At 51.7% G+C, this 20,666-nt stretch overlaps 1 protein-coding gene across 2 annotated transcripts; it reads right to left on the minus strand.

The window, feature by feature from the left end:
• Positions 1–223: 223 nt before the first annotated feature.
• On the minus strand, positions 224–19,469 carry SLC9A5 (solute carrier family 9 member A5). 2 transcript variants are annotated; one of them, XM_087420118.1, is made up of 16 exons: positions 19,192–19,469; positions 16,095–16,397; positions 14,400–14,563; positions 14,133–14,211; positions 13,651–13,828; positions 12,854–13,074; positions 12,422–12,624; positions 12,107–12,196; positions 11,939–12,009; positions 11,059–11,218; positions 10,515–10,603; positions 10,227–10,353; positions 6,209–6,379; positions 5,605–5,671; positions 4,786–4,920; positions 224–1,675 (listed from the first exon to the last, which is right to left on the minus strand). In XM_087420118.1, the coding sequence occupies exons 1-16, from the start codon at positions 19,382–19,384 to the stop codon at positions 1,203–1,205; spliced, it is 2,724 nt and encodes a 907-aa protein (XP_087276244.1). In that variant the 5' UTR covers positions 19,385–19,469; the 3' UTR covers positions 224–1,202. The 2 variants fall into 2 exon arrangements, with proteins under 2 accessions (XP_087276244.1, XP_004431776.2); XM_004431719.3 differs by having other exon boundaries at positions 11,089–11,218; positions 19,192–19,468.
• Between the last annotated feature and the right edge of the window lie 1,197 nt (positions 19,470–20,666).

Consider the following 20,666-nt stretch of genomic DNA (forward strand, 5'->3'; position numbering starts at 1 on the left):
CCTCTCCACTGCCACTGCAGGCACCCTGTAAGGGGACTATACTGGGAAGGTAGGGGCGAGGAGGGAGGAAGGGCCAGAGGGCCTAATAGTCCTTCCCAGGATCCTCCCTCCATTCTCTATCCATAAAGCCCTGGGGCAGGCACTTGGAAGTTTCCATTTCCCTCACCAGATGTCCTTGTTGCCTCTCCCAAAAACCTCCAGACACATGGACACAGGACACCCATCCATCCAAGAGATGTTTAATGTATCTTAGGTTCAAGGTACAAAATACAGGTGCACCTGCTAACCCCAGGAAAGTCACATGCCACCCAGTCAGCCCCCTGACCACTGCAGCCAGGCATCCCAGCCCCCCAGAGCAGTGAAGCAGTGGCCCTAGGACTCCTGGCTCCTTTCCTGTTTGGGGAATGTCAAAGTGGTAATATGGGAGCCCAGAGGCCACCGTCTCCTCCTCAGAAAACCCAGACCCAAGGATCTGAAAGGTTCAGACTTGAACTCAGACCAGCAGATCCCCAGAGTGACCCCGGCTAAGAAGCAGCCCTGATTTGAAGCCTGGCCCAGCCCTGCGGGCTTGATCCCGGAAAAGGAGGAACTATCGCCCCAATAACTGTCAGCAAAGGGAAGGAGATAAAGCAAGGGGAGACAGATTCCTACTGTTCTAAAAAAAAAATTGGCTATGGATAGCTGACCCAACAGAGCAGCAGAGCCCAAGGTTGAGGCCTGCTCCACCTCCCACCCCATCCCTCTGATGACCAGCCCTTTGAAGAGCCTCACCGCACTGTCCTTGAGCTGGTGCTGGGGAGGGGGTGGAGGGCAGGAAGGGCCAGCATCAGCTGAGGAATGATGCCCTTGTTTTGGGGGCAGGAACAGCTGCCTACTGACCCCAGGAGGACCCACTGGGGAAGGGGCATCAGCTACCCAAGTCTCTAGGCCTAGCCCCTAGAAGCTCTAGACTGGGTCTTGAGCCAGGGTGAGGGCCTCACTAAAGGGAATGTAGCAGGAGTTAGTAGGAGGAAGGGTGGTGAAAAGGGTCCCTGTGAGGACCAGCCCGGGAGACCCTTCTGACCCACCCCAAGGGAGCCCAGTTGCTACTTCAGTCCAGGTCCTTCTGACCCCACGTCAGGCTGAGTGGGCTCCTCTGCCCATTGCGCAGGGAACACTTTCCACAGGGGCTCCGGCCTCCAGTTCCTCCCTGAGTCCCTGGGCTACAGCCGGCCACCTCTGTTGAACTGGATGCACCAGTGGGAGTTGGCGGTGCCTGGGCTAAGATGGGTGTGGTCCTCATGTCCCATGAGGGGCTGCAGCTCCTGCTGCCGGGGGATGTCGGCGCTACTCTCACTGCGAGAGCGGCCAGCCTTGGCCAGGCTCGGGGGAAAGGCAAAGCTAGGGTGTGGATCGGAAGGCAGGTCGAGAGGGGCTTGGGGCTCTTCAGCAGCCAGTGGGCGGGGAGGCAGGCAGGTCATAGTCGGGGCCTGAGTACAAGGTGGGGAGGCCAGGCTCTCCAGGGACGAGATGCTCTGGTTCCAGCCCGTCTGCATATCCACGGGCACAATCTTGGTGGTTTCTGAGGACACGTAGACTGCCAGGTCCCCCTGCCCACTCTTCCAGGGTAGCTCCTTCTCTGCACAGGTTGGGGAGGGGGGGATGATGCGTGGACTCGGGCACACCTCAAGGCTCCCTGGGGACAGAGAGTACACACGTGCTCATTACTGACACAGTGGAATCCTTCTCAAGTATAAGCACATTTTCCTAAATAAATTCCTTCCACAGTTCCCATGTTACATCTATTTGTGCAATTATTTAATAAACGCCCTGCTGAGGAGAAGCACTACAACTGGTTTTGCTCTCGTATCCCCAGCACCTAGCACTGGGCTGGGCACATAGTAGTTGCTCAATAAATACCTATTGAACAATTGAAAATAACTAAAGCAAGAGAAAGCAAGAGCGAGGCAGGAAAAAACCCATCGGTGATCAGCCCTCAGCCGACTTGCAGCACCAGTCTCAGAAACCACATCCTGCCAAGCCCCATCCCAGGGTGAGACGGCAGTGGGGTGAGGAAGATCTTGAGGCTCCACGCCAAAGGCTTTGCTGCTGGGCACGTTGCCCGAGCACCCACCACAGCCCTTTGGTGGGACAGAGCCCAGGAGTGTGAGCTCATGCAAACCTAATAGCAGGCTAAAGCTGTGCCGCAAAGGGGATGCCAGAGCACAGGGGACATGAGCCGAGAACCCCAGAACTGCTGGCTGGAAGGCTCAGCCGCTGCATGACAGGAAGTCTGAGGTTCTGAAAGAGGAAACCTGGGAAGGAGAAGCCCTCTGGCCACCTACCACCCTCTGCTCTCCAAAGTGTAGCACGTGGGCCGGCCCCGTGGCTTAGCAGTTAAGTGCGCACACTCCACTGCTGGCGGCCCGGGTTTGGATCCTGGGCGCACACCGAGGCACCGCTTCTCTGGCCATGCTGAGGCCGTGTCCCACGTACAGCAACTAGAAGGATGTGCAACCATGACAGACAACTATCTACTGGGGCTTTGGGGGAAAAATAAATAAATAAAAATTAAAAAAAAAAAACACACAAAGTGTAGCACATGCCTTGCATATTATAAGTGCTCAGTGTGTATCTGCTCATTGATAAAGTCCTGACCAGTCCAATAAACTTGATTGAGTACATTATGAAATGTATTGATGCTGTGATAGAAAGTAAAACTACCTCTTTTGAAAGACCTGGAATATTAAATTTTAACAACAACAAGAAGACACTAAAACAACAAGAAACTTCAGTGTTCCCCTTTAGAGGATGCTAGGAAACCAACTCATTGGTCTGAAAACTGATAAATAAAAGGAAAAAAATCAAGCATTTATCCATTCTTTCCTGTCTGAACTGTAGCTCTAAGTAACTAATTGATGAGGGAAGTTTTTTTTATAGAAGAACTCCTGCTAATAAATGCAGATGAAAACATAGATGGAAAACATCACCACTGTGCAACCCCTGATGAAGAGGTCTGGCAGTGATCATCAATGGCTGCTAAGACCATTTGATGAAAAGCTGATGGGGAACCTGATAATGAATCAATCAGGCTAACAACGTCTGAACCCAGTGATCAACGTTAACCTCACAAAAAGACAGACAACCAGATGGTATGTGCTTCCTGATTTGATGCAATAGGAAGTACACCCATCACTATCTATGAAGTATTCTTACCAAAAAATTAAACTGAAATCTGATCTAGATTTAATTACCGGCTTAAAGGAAATATAAGGGACAGGGAAACATTAAGTGACACTTTGGGAATGCAATCAGAAAAATCCAGACAAGGAAAGACCAGGTTATTTCAATAAATACATTGCAAGGGAAAAAAAGTAGGTGGGGGCGACCTATAAATCAGGGTTTTTCAAACTTGACACCGTTGACAAAGTTAGAACAGATACTTTGTTGTGGGGGCTGTCCTATGCAATGTAGGATGTTTAGCAGCATCCTGGCCTCTATCCATTCAGTGCAAGTGCACCCCTCCAGTTATGGCAACCAAAAATGTCTCCAGACATTGCCAAATGTCCCCTGGGGGACAAATCACTCCACCACCCCCTTGAGAACCACTGCTGCTATAGGTTGAAAGAGATATCAACCAAATGCCATGTGTGGGCCTTGTCTGGATTTTTATTTGAACAAACCTACTCTAAAAAAAAAAAAAGGAAAATTAAGACAATCAGGGAAATTTGAACACTAACTGGTTCTTTTTTTTTTGCTGAGGAAGATTCGCCCTGAGCTAACGTCTGTGCCAATCTTCCTCTATTTTGTATGTGGGTTGCGGCCACAGCACGGCCGCCGACAAGTGGTGTAGTTCCACGCCCCGGAACCAAACCCAGGCTACCGAAGTGGAGCATGCCAAACTTAACCACTAGGCCATGGGGCTGGCCCCCTACTGACTGGTTATTTGATGACAAAGATTTTAGATACGATAGTAGTATCATGGTTATATTTCTTAAGAAGAATCCTTATCTTTTAGAGATACATGCTGAAGTATTTACTGATAAAGTGATATGATACTTGAGATTTGCTTCAAAAGAACCCAGTGAAGAGAGGGGCATAGATGAAATAAGATTGGTTAGGAGTAGGTAATTATTGAAGCTGAGTAATGGATAGATGGGAGTTTATTTTCCTATTCTGTCTACTATATATTTTGAATTTTCTATAATAAAACATTTTTAAAAGACACCTGAGGGTGCCTAGCCGACTAGCAGTGATATTTAGCATTATGAGCGAGTTAGGTCTCTACATATGGAAGCATGTATATACTGCTTTTTATCCACAGTAATGCCATTTTGATGAATTCAGGCTTCTCTCCCAGGTCAAGTTGCCACCCTCACCAGGGTCTCTACCTGGGCAGGTGTGCTAAGCATGGGTTGCAACAGAGCCTGGTGTTGTTTGCTTGTCACCTCATGTTCCTCGCCAGACTGTAAAGGGAGGCAGCGAGGCAGTGAAAAGGCTGTTGGCTTTGGAGTCAGTTGGGTCAGCTTCAAATTCTGGTTCTACTGTGGGATGCTGGACAAGTCCCAAGTCCCTTTGCTCTATGAGCTCAGTTTCCCCATCTTGGTGGTTGCGAGGGTTGAATCAGATCATATATGTCAGGTGTCTGATATAAAGGAGATGCTCTGTAAATGTTGGTTGGGGAATAAATTAGTGACTAGGAAAAGGGAGTTGTCTGGAGTAGAGTCCATGAGTGAAGAGGAAGGAAGCCAACTGCACAGCTCCAGCTTGCTCCAGAGGGGAGGGAGGCTGGGAGGAAGCCATTACCTGAGACCTTGCTCTCTTGAAGGACCTCACTGGTGGCCCGAGCCACGAAGATGATCCCCTCGTCGTCCTCCTTCTCTGTCTCCGAACTGTCGCTCTCCTCCTCCTCCTCAGACTCCACAGTTAAGATCACAGCAGCTGGACAGGGACAAGAGCTGAGTGGGGGTGGCCAGCCCAGCAGCTGCCTCACAACCCCAAGCCAGCTCCCTGTCCACCCATGCAGAGCCCACAGTTGGCAGAGACACCTGCTTTCTTCTCCAGCTATTTCAGCACTGCCCTAGGGAGTTGGGGGCTTGAGAGGAAGGGAAGTGAGACTACAGAGCCCAAGGAGGCAACCAGGGAAAGCAGAGTCCTCAGAGGAGGCCATGAGGGAAGTCACACTTTCCAGCTCCCCCATCCTCTTCTCTCAGCCCCAGATCCCATCATCAACTGAAAACATGAGCATTTGGCGAGCTGGAAGGCCCATCAACGCTCAACTCATCCAAACTCCTGGTTTTGCAAGTAGGACACTAGGTTCCAAGGTCCACCCATCCTTCAAGGCCCAGACCAAGCTCCCCCTTCTCCATGACACCTTCTTCAAGTCCTCAGGGCCTATAACCTGCAGTTAGCTATCAGATGCCTCCTGCCACAAACTGTCTAATAACTGCTTAGAACATGTCCAGCTTTGAAATTAAGTGTGCTCACATTGTCCCTGAGGGCAGAGCCCCAGCTCATGGCGCTGAATGCAGCACAGAGGAGGTCTTCTGGGACTCTGGTTGGGGGGCCCCACCCTGCCCTCCCCCTCCACTTCCCATCCTCGACCCTACCCCCACTCCCTCTTGCCTGTGTCCTGAAAGCCCAGGTCTCGAGATTTCCCATTTGTAGCCTCAGTGTTAGCCACGCCATCCTTCTGAGGACCAAGAAAAAAACCCTAAGCCTCTGGCCCTGCCTCCAAACACCAACCCTATCGTCTGGTAGGGTCAACAGGAGGACTAGTCTTCCTGATGCAGCAGAGGAAGGAATCTGTGTCAATCCCAATGGTTACCAACCTTTGGACCCCCAGGCAAGTGTGGAGTCTGAGTAATCCACACTCTAGCAAGGACTCTTGATGCATCAGCCTGGGCTAAATTAGGGGCTCATGAAGTCCCCCCCCCACCCCTCCTGGAGGAATCTGTCTTTCTCCTGCTCGTTTCACCTTTGGTAAGAGGTCCTGCTGCCTCCCAGCAGGTGACCGCATGGTCAAGAGGCTGATCTCCCTCTGAAGGCCTCACCTTACCCTTCTGGGGCTCCAGGAAGATGCAAGAGGGAACCCAACTGCTGCAGCCATCAAGTTCCTGAGGATTATCCAACTAGGGGTCCCCTTGGGCTGGATTCCAACACTTGGGGGCTCAAAACTGTGTGCTGTCAGCCTCCAGCCCCAAACAGGAGTCCCAGAGAAAGCACATGCCTTCTTGCGGCCGGCCTTGCGAGGTCGTGGCTTGCTCTTGGTGAAGCAGATGTTGTGCTTGGTGGACTTAAAGGACTCCAGCCGCCGCTTCATGTTCTGCTGGAAGACCTCCTTGTCCTGCCGCTCCTGCGCATCCTCCGAGATGAAGTGGCGGCTGCAGCTGGCTTTGTACTGGCAATGACAGCCCCGCCCTGCCATGAAGCTGAGTGCCTCGGCCTCCCACAGGATCCCCAGGCCACAGCCCCAACATGCTCACCTAGTTTTTCCAGAACTAGCCATGGATTAAAAAACAAAACAAAAAATACAATAGGAACCTAGTCAGACACTACATTCTCAGTTCACTAGGGAAAAACTTTCCTTTATCTCAGAATTTATTCCCCTAAATCTGGCTTTCCCTCTCGCCTACTTACCTCTCCCAACTCTCTCTGTTTGAAGTGACAAGAGGCAGGAGACTTTGTGTCTTGTCCCTCGGGGCTACTATGAGACCATAGGAGACATTTCCTTCTTTGCATCTCCATTTATCTGAGCCTGGCCCACACACCTGGCCCAGTTGCCGCCTTCTAGCTACACAGGACTCACTCTCCAGCTGGCCATTTCTACAACCACCACCATGATACCTTGGGATGCACTTTGGACTTCCATAATTCTGTCACCCTGGACCCTCCCAGTCCCAACAACTACCTGTGCCCAATTCAGGTCCACTCCATCATCTGCTCCTTCCAACTCTTTCTCATCAAGACCAAGCCCACTACACACGCTTAGACTGCCTCTGTCTCTGCCCTTGGCTACTTGGCAGCCTTTTCGTTATCTAGTGCTAATCCCCCAAAGTCTGCCAGTGTGTTCCAAATCAGCTTGTCTGCCTCACATCCCCAGTCTGGTCCCTTTCCTATACTTCATATTCCCTGCTTCCCTGAACTAGTTCTAAGAGCTCCCTTCAAGTCTCCCATTGCCCTCCTCCACCTACTCACCCAGAGGTACTCCTCTCTCCTGGGTGAAGGGGTCCAGCTCCCTCACAGGCCTCATCACTCCCCAACCCAGGCCTCCGCTTTGCTCAGCAAACTCCTTCCTGCCTCCATCAGTTCCCTGCTCCTCTTGTTTCCCCACTCTCCTTCAACCCTTCTCTCGCCACTGGCCCCTTCCCCTCTGCTTTTAAGTGTGCTTCTGCCCTTATCTCCTTCAAGAAGCCTTTCTGTTGATGCTATTGCCTCCCTTTTGCTGCCAAACGTTTATAATTTGATCTCGACACTTTCCCTCATACTCACTACTTCGTTAAATACCAGAAATATAACTCCAGGGTCCTCAACTCCACAGCGCTGCCTTCTCCCTGATCACCAGTGCCATGGCCTCTGGTTTGGCGCTGGCCTGACCTCTGTGCAGCATCCAGCCCTCCTTCTTCCCTAGATGGTGCCTCTGGGACACCATCTGCTATTGTTCCTTCTCTCTCCTCCTTTGCTGGCTCCCCTTCCCTTTCTTGCATGTGCATTCCTCACAATGTCCTCCTTGGCCTTCCTCTGTTGCCTCTAAATGCTCTCCCCAGTGAACTTATCCATTCTCTCAGCTTCAGCTAGCCCAGTGATGGAGATCTGTGGTTCCCAAACACCAGCCATCAGGGCAGAGGCATTTGAATCACCTGGGGGTACTTATTAAGAGCACAGACTCTTCATCCCATTGCACACTACAGAATCAGAATCTCCAGGAGGTGAGCCAGGAAGGTGTATTCTAGCAAGCTCCCCCCAGGGATTCTGATGTAGCCAGGTGAGGAAACCTCTGATGTAGATCGCTTCCAAATCTCTATCTCCAGCCCTTATCTCTCTCTTAAACTATAATTTTGTATTTCTAACTGCATACTAGACACTTCTGTCTCTCTCTAATGTATTGCTGTAAAGAACATGAGGAATTATGGATTGTGTTATGGTATAACTAAGTGGATTTAGAACCGATTGAGTAACCATACCCCAAAAATGCTTGATCCAGGTCAGTCTGGAGGAAAGTCTTTAGTAGCATGCCACAGGGCTCTGTCCTCAGCTCTATCCTGTTCAACATTTTTAGGTTGATGTGGATGAATACAAAGTTAACAGGCTTAGCAAATTTTCATATGATGTGAATCTGAGGAGATATTTGGTGGCAGACAAGGGATCCAAACGATGGAATGATGGGCTAAATCAAATAAGATGACATTTAACAGGGATAAGCACAATCTTATTCCAGCTATTTTTTTTAATTGACTACACAAGAACTGGTTGGACTGAACCCACTGACCAATCTTATACACACATATCCATAGACAACCAATCATTATGTACATCCTGATGTGATACAATAAGAAATACATAGCATACCTATTGAATGTTCCTGAATCTGACCAGGCCTCTAGATTTAACTACCACGAAATAAAGGGGACGGAGGAACATATTAACACCACCACTGGAATGCAATCAGCAAAATCTATAAAATAGGAAATTCTCTGAGACAAACTAACCAGTTTCTTTAATAAATAAATAACAAGGGGAAAAAAAGAAGGAGAAGGAACTGTTATAGGTTTTTTTTTTAATAAAGAGACATATATACCAAATGCAAAGTGTGGCCTTTATTTGGATCCTGATTTAAACAAACCATTTGGAAAAATATATTTATGAACACTGACTGGATATTTGATGTGAGAAGGAATTATTGTTATTTGTTGTGATAATGGTACTGTGGTGTTTTATATATATGTATATATATATATTTTTTAAGAGTTCTTGCCACGTAGAGATATATACTGAAATATTTAGGGATGATGTGATATGATGTCTGGAGTTTGGTTTAAGATAATAAAGTGTGGATTGGGTGTGGTGGGGGTATAGAATATAACAAGATTAACCATGCATTGATAATTATTGATGGATAAATGAGAGTTATTTTATTCTCTCTAGTTTTGTGAATGAGTGAAAATTTTCCTTAAGAAAAAAGTAAACAAAACATAACAAGAAACCCACAGGTTGGATGAGACAGGGTTTAACAGTCATTAACTGAGGAAGACATGGGGGTTTGCCTGTTTGTAAGGACAATATGGGGCCTCAGGGTGGTGAGCCAAAGCTGGAGGGGTTCTGGGCTGCGGGAAGAGAATGGCAAATTCTAGAACTAGAAAGGTGAGAGAGCCCCTATGCCCTGCCCTACCCAACCACAGCTAGAGTAGCACCTTCCATTCTGGGCCTTATTTCTTATGACCAGAAAAGACATACCAGGGAGAGGAAATGCTGGCCTGAAGGCAAGAAGGCCTGCGTGGAAGAAAGCTGTCTTGAAACCTTTGAAGACTTATTCTGCAGAGCTGCAGAGAGTCAAATTAGGACTAGTGGGAGCAAGTTAAAGGAAACCAATTCTGTCTCAACGGTAGAAACAGCCTTGACTCTTAAAATTGCCAGGAATGCTAACTGCTGGCTTCCCATTTCAGCAAGGTTCAAGGTAATGGCTTGCTGCCCCCTTGTGGGGTTATAACACATTCCTTCCTGGATGGGCTGGGCCTTTCCAGCCCCAAAGCTTCGTGACGTGCATTGGACTTACATTACCTAAAATAGATGTCTGCTTTCCCCATGCTAAGCTGGTCCGCAGGCTTCCTCAGCACTCCTGCTTCTGTCTGTGACCCCATCAAGCCCTCTGGACTCTATCTTCTCTCCCCTTCAGAGCCAATCACCCAGTCTATGTGCTCCTCTCCCTTCCCACCACTCAGCTCTAATCAATCCACAGTGCTTCACTCTGGCTTCCCAACTGGCTCACCCAGCCTCTCAACTCACCCCTCCAATTTGATGTGCACTCTGCTACCAGAGAAGACATCTTTAAACAGCAATTGTATCAGGCCAACCCTTTCTCAAAAAAAAAAGCTAAAGGTTATTACCGACAAGATGAAGCCCACACTCTTTAACTGGGCATCTCTAGCTCTCTACAAGCAGATGCCAACTGCCCCTTGAACCTGTGATCATGGTCTCCCCAGACCACCCAGCACTCCCCCTCGGAACTCTTATGCTCTGCCTGCCCTCACCCTGCGGCGTGGCTTGTAGAGGCCTCCACAGAGCAGATGGTGCATCACAGCATCTTCCCGGTCCCGGCCACTGCGTACTGTGTCAATCACCTGCAGATCCAGACATGCTCCACTGCCACTCTCCCTCCTGCAGGATGCAGGGAACACATATGCTGGGTAGGGGCCAAGAGGCACAGGCCAGGGGAAAGGCAGAAGCAAAGGTGCTCACAAATCTTCTCCAGAAGGGATTCAGAGAGAGGGCCCAACAGAGAGGAGTGTGAGGAAGGGGAAGGGGGCTGAAGGACTTACAGCAGGTTAGTGACAGAGGTCTCTGCCACAGAATTGCGGCTGGGCATAGAGGGCAGAGTGAGTCCTGTAGAGGACAAGACGTGGCCTCCCTGCAGGGGCCAAGACAGAGGTCAGACAGCAACCTGATAGATGGTGGCCCCAATAGTCAGAGGGGAATAGAAAGAATAACAATAGTTAACACTTCTTTTGCTCTTTTGATGTTCCAGGTACTGTGCCAGGCAGTTTACATACTGAATCCACAAAACTCTGTGGTAAGTATTCTTATTCCTGCTTTCTTACAGCTGAGAAAACTGAGGCACAGAAAGCATAAGTGACTTACCCAAGGTCACAAGCCTATAAGTAATAAGAATTAAACCACATCTGCTGACTCCAGAGTCCACCTGTTTCCCACCTTTCTGTACTGCCTGCCAGACTCTGAATGTCAGCCTCAGGCCAGGCTGGTTCCTGCAGCTGCCACTTCACAAGACCATGTGAAGTGGTGGGAATTCCCAACCCCCTGCTTAGGGCCTGCCTGCTTGAAGCCCCTTCATGCCCTGCTGGCCACCTGCCCACCCACCACTGGCTGCCGGCCCACCTGGTCCACGAAGCTGATGGCATCCCGGATGTTGAGTCTGTAGTACACATCCCAGATCTGGTCCCGGATGCGGTAGGCTGACCGCCGCATCAGCAGCTGACTCAGGTACTTCTTGTCAAACTGCTCCCACCTACAGAGGATGCCAGGCCCGGCCCTGAGTGCCATCCCCAAGGCTCAGCCGGCTGGCCCTTCCTCAGATGGGGCAGGGGCACCGCCAATGCTGGCCTGGCTCTCTTGGTATAGGCCTCAGCCAGGGAGAATCATGAAGCTAGTCCCTGCCCTTATGGAATTTACAGTGTTATGAAAAAGCCTGACATTAACTGAAGTTTTTACAAATAACTGTAAAATTGCAACCATGACAAGAACTATGAAGGATAATTACAGAGTATGATAGGGATTTGTCCTAGTCAGGGAGACCAGGGAAGGCCTCCCTAAAGACTTGATGCTTATGGTGAGAAGGATGAACAGAGGTTAAGTAGGTGAGAGGGAGGCAAGGGAGTGTTCTAGTAGAGAGAACAACAAAGGTCCCAGTGGCTGGGGTGGGAGAGAGCATGGTGGGTCCTGAGGTTCTAAACCAGGGTGCATGTAATTAACAGGCAGACGGTCAAAGACAGAGCAGAGCACGATGAGGCTGGAGTCTGGCAGGTACCAGACCATGCAGGGCTGGGCAGGCCTCACTAGGGAGTCTTGTCTTATCCTTAGAGTACTGGAATGCCACTGAAGGGCTTCAGGCAGTGGTCGCCCAGCCTGAGCCTGGCTGTCTCCCTTCTCAGAAGTGTGGTACATCCCCCATGCTGCCCTGGCTGGTGGGGCTGCTGCTGCTGAAGGAGCCTCGGGGCAGCTCCCTCACCTGTCCCTCCAGTAGTGATAGCCATGGTGCCCCACAACGTCCTCCACTGCAGCCAGAATGTGGTCAAAAGTCTAGAAGGGGGGTGGGTAGGGGGACTGGATCAGGACTCTGCTCAAAATAGGAGAAGGGAGAGAGGGACAGGTGGAGGGATGGGGTTCTGGTACCCACGTGCTCATGCAGCTCCTGGTTCAGGGTGGGTTTGTGATGTTCACTCCTCTTCACCTTCAGCCACTTGACCAGTGGCTTGATGGTCAGGCCCTACGGACAGGCAGCAAGTGAGCCCTGCCCTATCCAGTTCCCTGCTGCATTTCTCTCTCCATAATTAGGCCTCAGCTTCGGTACCCCCACCTCACTGCACTCAACGTCTGGGAAGTCAGGTCCCTGCATCCCCCAGCAGGAAGAAGAGCCCCTGCCCCATAGGCTCCAAGCCTTTCCCAGGGCCTGCCGGACCCTCTCCCCACCCAGCCTTGTGAGCACTCCCACCTGTACAATGACTGTGAAGAAGACCACCACAATAGTCGTGGCCACAAAGTAGTCCTTGGCAGGGACCTTGGTCCTGTCCAGTAGGATGACGAGAGCGAAGGCCACAGCCCCCCGCAGACCCCCATAGGACATCACCACCTGGTCAATCTTGTCCAGAGGGACCAGCCGGAACTGATTCAGCACCCATGTCTGCAGGACTACGCCTGCAGCAGGAGGGAGGCCAGAAGGAGCAGGGTGTTGGCAGTAGAGGGCACTAGGAGTGGATGGCACCAGATATCTGGGCTAAGGTCTGACAGCGGCTGGGATGGGTGAGTAACAAGGGGAGGCTTAGGGATTGACAAGGCTGTGGACTCAGATTGGGGGATGAGCTGGTGGGCAGGGTAGGGGGTGGGGCAGGAAGGAGAGTGATAAAGCAGAGGGTGCCGGCAATACCAAGGGCTCGGAAGAACAGGATGAAGAAGAGGGTGCCCAGCACCAGCCCAGAGTCCCAGGCCCACTTAGAAGAGTCCACGGCCGAGATGCCAAGCAACATGAAGATGACAGTCTCAGCGCAGCTGGCTAGAGTCTTCATTGTGTATTTGACAGCTGTGCGTGACTTATGAGAGATGTTGGCCTCCACATACTTCTTACAGCCCAGGCCACACATAGTCACCCTGGGAGAGGAATGGAGAGACAGGGCAAGTGACAAGGGGTCGTAGGAGGCACAACCTCTGGCGTTTAAGCATGCTGCAGGAGAGGGTGTTGCCCATCACAGGATATCAGATTCTCAGAGCTGAAGCCCTAGGAGGCATGGAGACTGTCCAAGGATAGGTAGTGGTGGTCCTGGGATAAGGGTCCAAATCTCCAGGCTTCCCACTCAGTGCCTCCTGGAAGGGAAGGTGGGAGAAACATGCTCTGACTAGCATACTCTCTGAGGCACCTTTTGGAGTGCTGTGGCCACCACAGCCAGTGGCACCAGGCCTTGAAATCCACTTCCAGCTCAACCCACACCCCAGAGAACACGTCAGGCAGAGGAAGATTAGGTTCTGGGGTGCCCAGGACCGTTCTAGAGGCAGATCCTGGAACATTACCTGAGGTTTACTGTCTCCCCAAGGGAGACTGAGGCTCCCACTACCACAAGGGCTCAGGGAAACCTATGGTTTCCTCAGGGTCCTGCTTCTGTCCATGTGAGGAGCAACCATCTCCAGTGCCCCCTCCCAGCTGCCTGCCTGCAAGGCCCCAGGACTCACGCAAGAATGGCGGAGAGCGAGGCCATTTCAGCAGTGAGGTAGGCTGCGTAGGCGAGGAGGAAGACCAGCAGTGGCTCGATGATGCGGACCCGCTTGGTGAAGCGTGTGGTCAGGGCCAGGAGGAAGGCAAAGACTAAGCCCACGGCTGCCCCGCCCAGACTGACCACAAACAGGGAGGCTGGGGGAGGAGTGGGTTGTCAGCACAACCCCTGGCCCAGACCCTACCCAGGCTGACAAGACTGCTTCCTGGCAGGGAGTGGAAGATGATGCCCACCACACTCCCCGGAGGTGAGGATCCAAGAGCCAGGACCCCGGAAAAGCCCCTCCTTCTCAGGTTCTCAGGGCCCCATTTCTCCATAGAGGAGGAAACGGAATCAGGCAACCCAAACAGCCTCCTCTGTCCTGATGCGGTGGGGGACAGGGACTCAGCAACCCAGGGGAGGTAGACCTCCAGGGCCAGCCAAGAGTGGGGAAATACTGACCGACTCCCTTCAGGTAGTCAGTGGCCTGCACTTTGGCAGAGCCCATCTCCACAAAGGAGTTGCAGACCTTGTACAGCACCTGAGTGAGAAGAGGAGAGTCAGGAGTGGAGGGCGGGGGCGGGGGTTGGGGGGAGGCAGCACCTGGGACTGCTGGGTGAAAGCTGAGACCACATTTCTTCCCCAGGGGACCTGGGGAAGGGTCGGAGCCTGCTGGTCAGAGTGTGGCAGCCTGGGGTCAGGGAATGGCAGGCAGCTGAGCACTCTCACCACAGTGACTGCATCATTGAGCAGGGACTCGCCAAAGACGATAATAAAGAGAGTCTCGTTGACGTGCACCTCCTCAAAGACAGCCAGCACAGCCACAGGGTCCACTGCTGAGATGAGGCTCCCGAACAGCAGGAAGTCCAGCAAGCCAGCCTGCACTCTAGGGGCTTTCAGGAGAGAGATGGGGGACAGTAATTGGTGAGGTATTGAGGCTCCTGCAGCATTCCCTGTGACAAGCCCAGACTCCACTCCTACTGTTAAAACAAGGATGCCCAGAGAGGACTTGGGATGGTGAAGACAGCATAGGCCTACAGGTCAGGAGACTTGAGCCTAAGGCCTGGCTTTGCTACTTAGCAGCTCTGTGATGTTGGCACTATCATTGTCACATGACTCCTCTTAAGCCATGCATCCTCATCTGCTTACCTCACAAGATGGCTGCAAAAATCAACCCAGGAGATGGCTAAGAAAGCTCTATGTAACCTGAAAAGTTAAGGTGGCACTGACAATAAAAACTACAGCTTCACTAGCAATAACCACCAGGAGGTGGAAACTGGCTGCTGACTGGCTTTATTAGGGAGAAGAACAAAAGAGAGCTCTTTCTCCCACACTCGTGGTTCTTAGCCTAAGGGATGTGACATTCACAATTCCCAGCAGGAGGGGGAGGGGCTATCCATCTATGAGGGCTGAATATAGCATGAAAAGCATCCACCACAGTTGGGACTTGAACATGTCGTATAATCTCTGTGAGTCTCAGTTTCCTCATGTAGACACTGGGAATAATAATAGTATCTACTGCAAAAAAATTCTTTATTTAGCCAGTGCCCAGTACAAAGTAAGTACCCAATAGATATTACCCATGATTAGCATTACTATTATTATTATGGTCTGATGTCCTCCCTTCCCTTCCTGCCCCAAAGAGTTCACTAACTCATTAGGAAAACCAGGCTGGAGTGCCCAAGTAGAAAACACAAACCTCCCATTGCACCTTGGAAGAAATCTGAATTATCAACATTTAGGGTTGAATGGATTTTGGGGGCAGAAAGTGAGGAAGAAGGGAGCAGGACAGGGCAGCCTGAAGGCAAAGAGCCTCAGTAAAATGGACCTCTCTTGCTAACCTTGCATCTCATATCAAACGAGTTTAAGGGCCTCTATTTCTCATTAAATAGGAAAAATTATACCCCGACAGGGATGCTATGAAGAGTCAATGGGATAAGTAAAGAGAGAAGACCCCGTGTAGTGTCTTGCATTCTGTGGATATATAATAGGTATTTAATAATAATAAAAACAGAAAACCACCCTGATGTGGCCTGGGCAGAGCCAGGATGGTAGGCTCTCACAGGAATGGTGAGCTGTTCCTCAGGGAAGCAGGGCTGGCAAGTGGCAGTATGGTAACAGAGGGCAGGAGGCAGCAGAGTAGTAAGCAGGCTTCCCAGCTGAAGCAGCCCACACACAGCTGGAAGCCAGGCCCCTGCTCAGCTGTCATGCTGCAGAAGCCCAGACTCAACTGGCAGAGACCTAAATGAAGGCTGAAGGCCCATCTGGAGCATTGCCTTGCACTCCAGGTGGGAAAGACCTAAGACAGAGCTCTCAAGGCATGGGTCTTGCCAATATGGGATCTCTAGAGATGGAGGAGAAGGGAGGTGGGTGATGAGTCTGGCAAAGCCTCCCTCTGCCAGCCCAGGTCTTAGGGTCACTCACCCACAAGTCCAGCCTGCTGCAGGCCCCAGAGGGCAGCGCCTGTTGTGAAGGCATTCCAGAGCGTGCCCACCACGGCATAGGTGAGGATGGCACCCAAGTTGTCAAAGAACAGCCGGCTAGGCATGAAATAGCCGGAGTCCAGCACAATAGGAGGCAGCAGGAAGAGGAAGAAGGTGCCTGGCTCCAGCTGGTACTCAGCTTTCTTGGCCACAGCCAAGACAATGCCCCCAAGCACCAGGCCCAGCAAAATCAGCAGGCAGCTCTCAGGGACCAGAGATGTCACCTTCCGAGACAAGTGAAACACTACAATGCAAGAAGAGGGCAAGAGGTATCAGGTTATAGAACACATACACACAAACACTGGTGTATAACCTCCTAGTCTTAGAAGGTTATCCAAGGTCAGGACCCCTGACCCTGTGACCAAGGAAGGAGAAAAGAAATGCAGGACTGCTAGAATCTCCAACCTCCAGGGCTACAAACCCTCCACTGCAGCCAAAGTTGTTTCTTGGTGCTCCTGTCATGGTAACCCAGGCCTTTGCTTACTTTTTCCATTTCCAGAAATGCCCCCTCCTCTCTACTCTCATCCTCAGGGGACCTTGCCTTTCTCTGATCTCCCTTATCCATAGCCATTATTTGAACCTCAGCAAATGCTACTCGGTATATTTTTATGCATAACATAGCTATAAAAATCAGGGCCTCTGGAGTCAGGCTGCCTGGGTTCAAGGCCTAGCTCCTCTATTTACTAGTTTTGTGACCTTGGAGCAAATTTAACTCCTCCAACTGTGAGTTTTCTCATCAGCGAAATGGGACTAAAAATAGTAATGATCTCATAGAATTGTTGTGAGATTTAAATAAGACAATCTACTCAAAAGCACTTAGCCCAGTGCTTTACAGTAAGCACTCAATAAATGTTACCTATTGGTATATTATTGTGTCCTCTCTCCATAACTAGACCATAATGCAAACTATACCTCCTAGGAGCATTGTAGACCTCCTAGCCCATGTGCTTTTCATTATATAAGATCACTAAGGACTTGATAGTTTAATAAGCATTGGGTTTAGCAGTCAGAAGATCTCCAGTTCTTCTTCTGGCTCCATCACTTTCTAATTACGTGATCTCGGGCAAATTATTTAGTTTACCTGAACTTCAATTTCTTCTCCTGTAATACGGGAAAAATACCCATCACACAGGGTGAGGATAAAATGATACAGTGTGAATGTGCCTAGCAGGATGTCAGACACTTAGTGGGTTCTCAACAAATGCTAGTTAAATAAGACTCTGGAAGGAAATAGTAACAGATCTGTCTGTAGGAAAAGAGGAGGAGGTATGAAATGGGTTCCTAACACTACTGCCACTCCTACCTTTGTCCCCTAAAATAAACTCTTTTGGTTTTCCCTTGGACCCTGAGACCATGAGTGAACACTTCTCCCCATACAATCCCTGGAGTGGTGAGTAGTGGGGGAGGCTTCCATGTTAGCCTGTGTGAGACCCAATGCCAAGACAGTGCCCTATAGAAGCTGTACTCAAAGGGCCTAGGACAGCGCCTGGCACATAGTGGGACCTACATAAATATTTGTTGAGTAAAAGGGAAAAAAAAATCTCCTAGCAATGAAGCTGGAGGAAGATCCCCCCGAATGTTCTACCTATCTTTTCCTTCCTCTCTGAGGATTTTTTTTTGGCTGATGAGAAGGAAGTTCTCTTCTCCTACCTCCAGAGGAGGTGTCATCCAAGCTAGGAAAAGCACTATGACTTATGGGGGAAACCACAGTCATTGCAGGAACTCTTATGCAACTCACAGACCTCTCGGCAAACCCAATTCTTGGCTCCCAAACCTGAGGCTCCTCCCATCTTGCTCTCATTGCTGCCAGCCCCGAAGGTAAGTTCAGTCATAGATCTCCCCCTACTTATCCCTACCTTTGGTCCCCCTCTCCTTTCCTTCAGGGACTCTATTCCATCCTCATCTCCAGAGCATGCATCAACCCCAGCACTGCAACCCCAAACACATCACAAAGCCTGTTCTCTGACAGAACTAGGCTTCCTGAAGGCATTTCAAGGCCCATTCTCCAATATTAATGGGCTGCCACAGCAGAGTAGAGAGGAGAGTTCTTCTGTTCCTGTCCAGCCCCCCTCCCCTCCAGCAGTGTCCCTGGGGGAGGAGTGGGGCAAATTCTAGGCTGTGTGATTCCTACAAGAAGACTGTATTGGTGAGCTTAGAGTACAGGCTGTGCCAGCATAGAGGCGGAGTGAGTAGCAACGCTCAGCTATAATTAGTCACCCCCACAGCCGCCCGCCTGCACAACAGGGAGAGGGAGGAGGGTCTCTGGTGGGAGGAGGGACCACTGGCTGCTCAGAAGTAGGGATGAAGGGGCAGAAGCAAGGCAAAGCAGCTCTATTCAAGGAAAGGAGTCTGAAGCACAACCTTCAATGTTGTGCAGACTGAAGAAGGTCGGATGTATGAAAGCATCTAGTGCAGGCAGCACATAGTAAGGCCCCAATAAATGGAAGTTTCTTATACCCTGAAGTGGGAAGAATATAGACCTGAATTGGGGGGGGTTCCCCACAGCTAGGCACAAGGGGGGCCATCGTTAGGGGAGCAGAGAGGGGCTAGAGGAAAAGTGGCAGTTTAGTATCCTAAGAGAATGGACACTTGGCCATCGCGGTCTCCAGGGAAAGCTGCTTTCTCAGGACCAAGATGCCTGAGTTTGCCGGAGAACACCATCCCCTCAATGTCCCACACGTCCTCACCGCTGACACAGGTTTCTAGGAGGCTGGGATTGGTGGAGGACAGGCCAGACGGAAGGGCTTACTGCAAGAGGAAGATGGGAGCATAGAGGGCAAAAGAGTCTAGGGATGGGGCAGAAAAGAGTCTAGGGATGGGGCCGGCAGGAGCTGCCGGCAAATGCTCAGAGCTCCCACGCAAGAAGGGGAGGAGGGAGATCCACAAGAGGCGGCGCAGGTACTGTGTGAGAGCCCGGATTTGTGGAATTGGAACCTAAGTCCGGGCACTGTGCAAGAAGCCGGCCCGGATCTGGGGACTAGGGGTGGGGGCGGGTCCGCTGCCGGCCGCCAGCCTGGCGCACGCACACACGCACTCACCGATTTTGGCCAGGCTGGCCACCAGGATCCACAGGGCTACCAGGTAGGGTGCCTCCACCTCGTGCCACTGCCAGCGGAAGAGCGCCAACCCTGGGGGAGGCTCGGCCGGCGACCCCGGCTCCTGGGTGGGCTCTTCGGTTGCTCCCGCCCCCGCCAGGGGCAGCCCGAGCAGAGGCAGTGCGGCGCGCAGCATCCTGCCGCCTGCCTAGCCGCCCTCCCGGCACCGCACGGCCGCCGGCCCCGCGTCGCCGCCGCCGCCGCCTACCGGCCACCCCCGCGTCACAAGCACGTGGGGCCCCCTCCCCCCAATCCCGGCTCTGCTACCCCCAAGCCAGGTCCAGTCTCCGAGACCCTGCCCCGGGCGTCCGTACTCTGGACCCCTGCTCCTCCCCTCTAAACCAGTCCCAGCTCTGGAAATTCCCCAATGCAGCCCTCGCCCCAAGTCCTGCAACCTACTCCTTCGAGTCCGCTCCCCCAAACCTCCCCCCCGGATTCAGAGCTGTGAGCTGCCGCAGCCCTCCAGGGGCACCCCCGCATCCCACCCGCCGGAGGCGCTAGCCCGCCGCGTGAGGGGCAGGGGTCTGCCGGGGAGCGGGGTCCAGGCGAGAAGGGCGCGTCTCCACCGCGGGTGCCACCCGGCGGCAAGCAACCGACCCCTGGTACTGAGGCCGCGGGCTCCGGCGCTGCCCCGTGCAGACGGCAGGGGGCAGTGCGCCGCCGCCTTCCGCGCCGCCCTCCAGAGCCTAGGGCCCCCTTCGGGCCCCCGCCCAGACCAGAGCTGCGCACGCGCACTGGGCACTCCCAGACAGCAGTGATGGACAACGCTGTGCCCAACGTCCCCAGAAACCCCAAGACCCAGACTGGGCGCAGCTCATTCCAGTTTGAAAAGGAGGCTGTTCCTCTTCATCTCCCAAACCGAGGGGCACCCGGCTTCTCTTTCCCTCAAACTACAGGGACGTCTTCTCACCTTTTCCATGAAACTTAAGGGAACGTATCTTCTTTCCCTAAACTATGGAAAACCCAGCCTATCGATTCCTTTCAAACTAAGAGGGATCCACCCAACTTTCCCCCCAAATCTGAGGGGCATTCGGCTTGTCTCGACCCAAACTGAGAAGGACCGTCTCCACTTTTCATTCAAGCTGAGGGGCACCTATCTCACTTCTTCCCCAAAACTGAGGGAAATATGGTCTACCCCCCCCAAACTGAGTCATCTCATCCTTTTCCTAGAATTGAGGGGCACCCGTCCCTCTTCTTTCCCCAACTAAAAGGAAATGATTCCACCTCTTCGTTCAAACTGAGTGTAATCTATTTTCACTTCTTGCTCCAAACTGAAAGGAACCCATCTCCCTGCTTTCCCCAAAAGAGGGAAGCCCATCCACTTCATCCCTTAAACTGAAGGAATCAGGACCGTCGCGTCCCTAAACTGAGGGAGACCTGGCTGGCCACTCTCTGAAGAAACTTCCACCCCACCTGCC

Source organism: Ceratotherium simum, chromosome 30 (genome assembly GCF_057802395.1).
Source record: "Ceratotherium simum simum isolate JZ-2026a chromosome 30, ASM5780239v1, whole genome shotgun sequence".
NCBI lineage: Eukaryota > Metazoa > Chordata > Mammalia > Perissodactyla > Rhinocerotidae > Ceratotherium > Ceratotherium simum.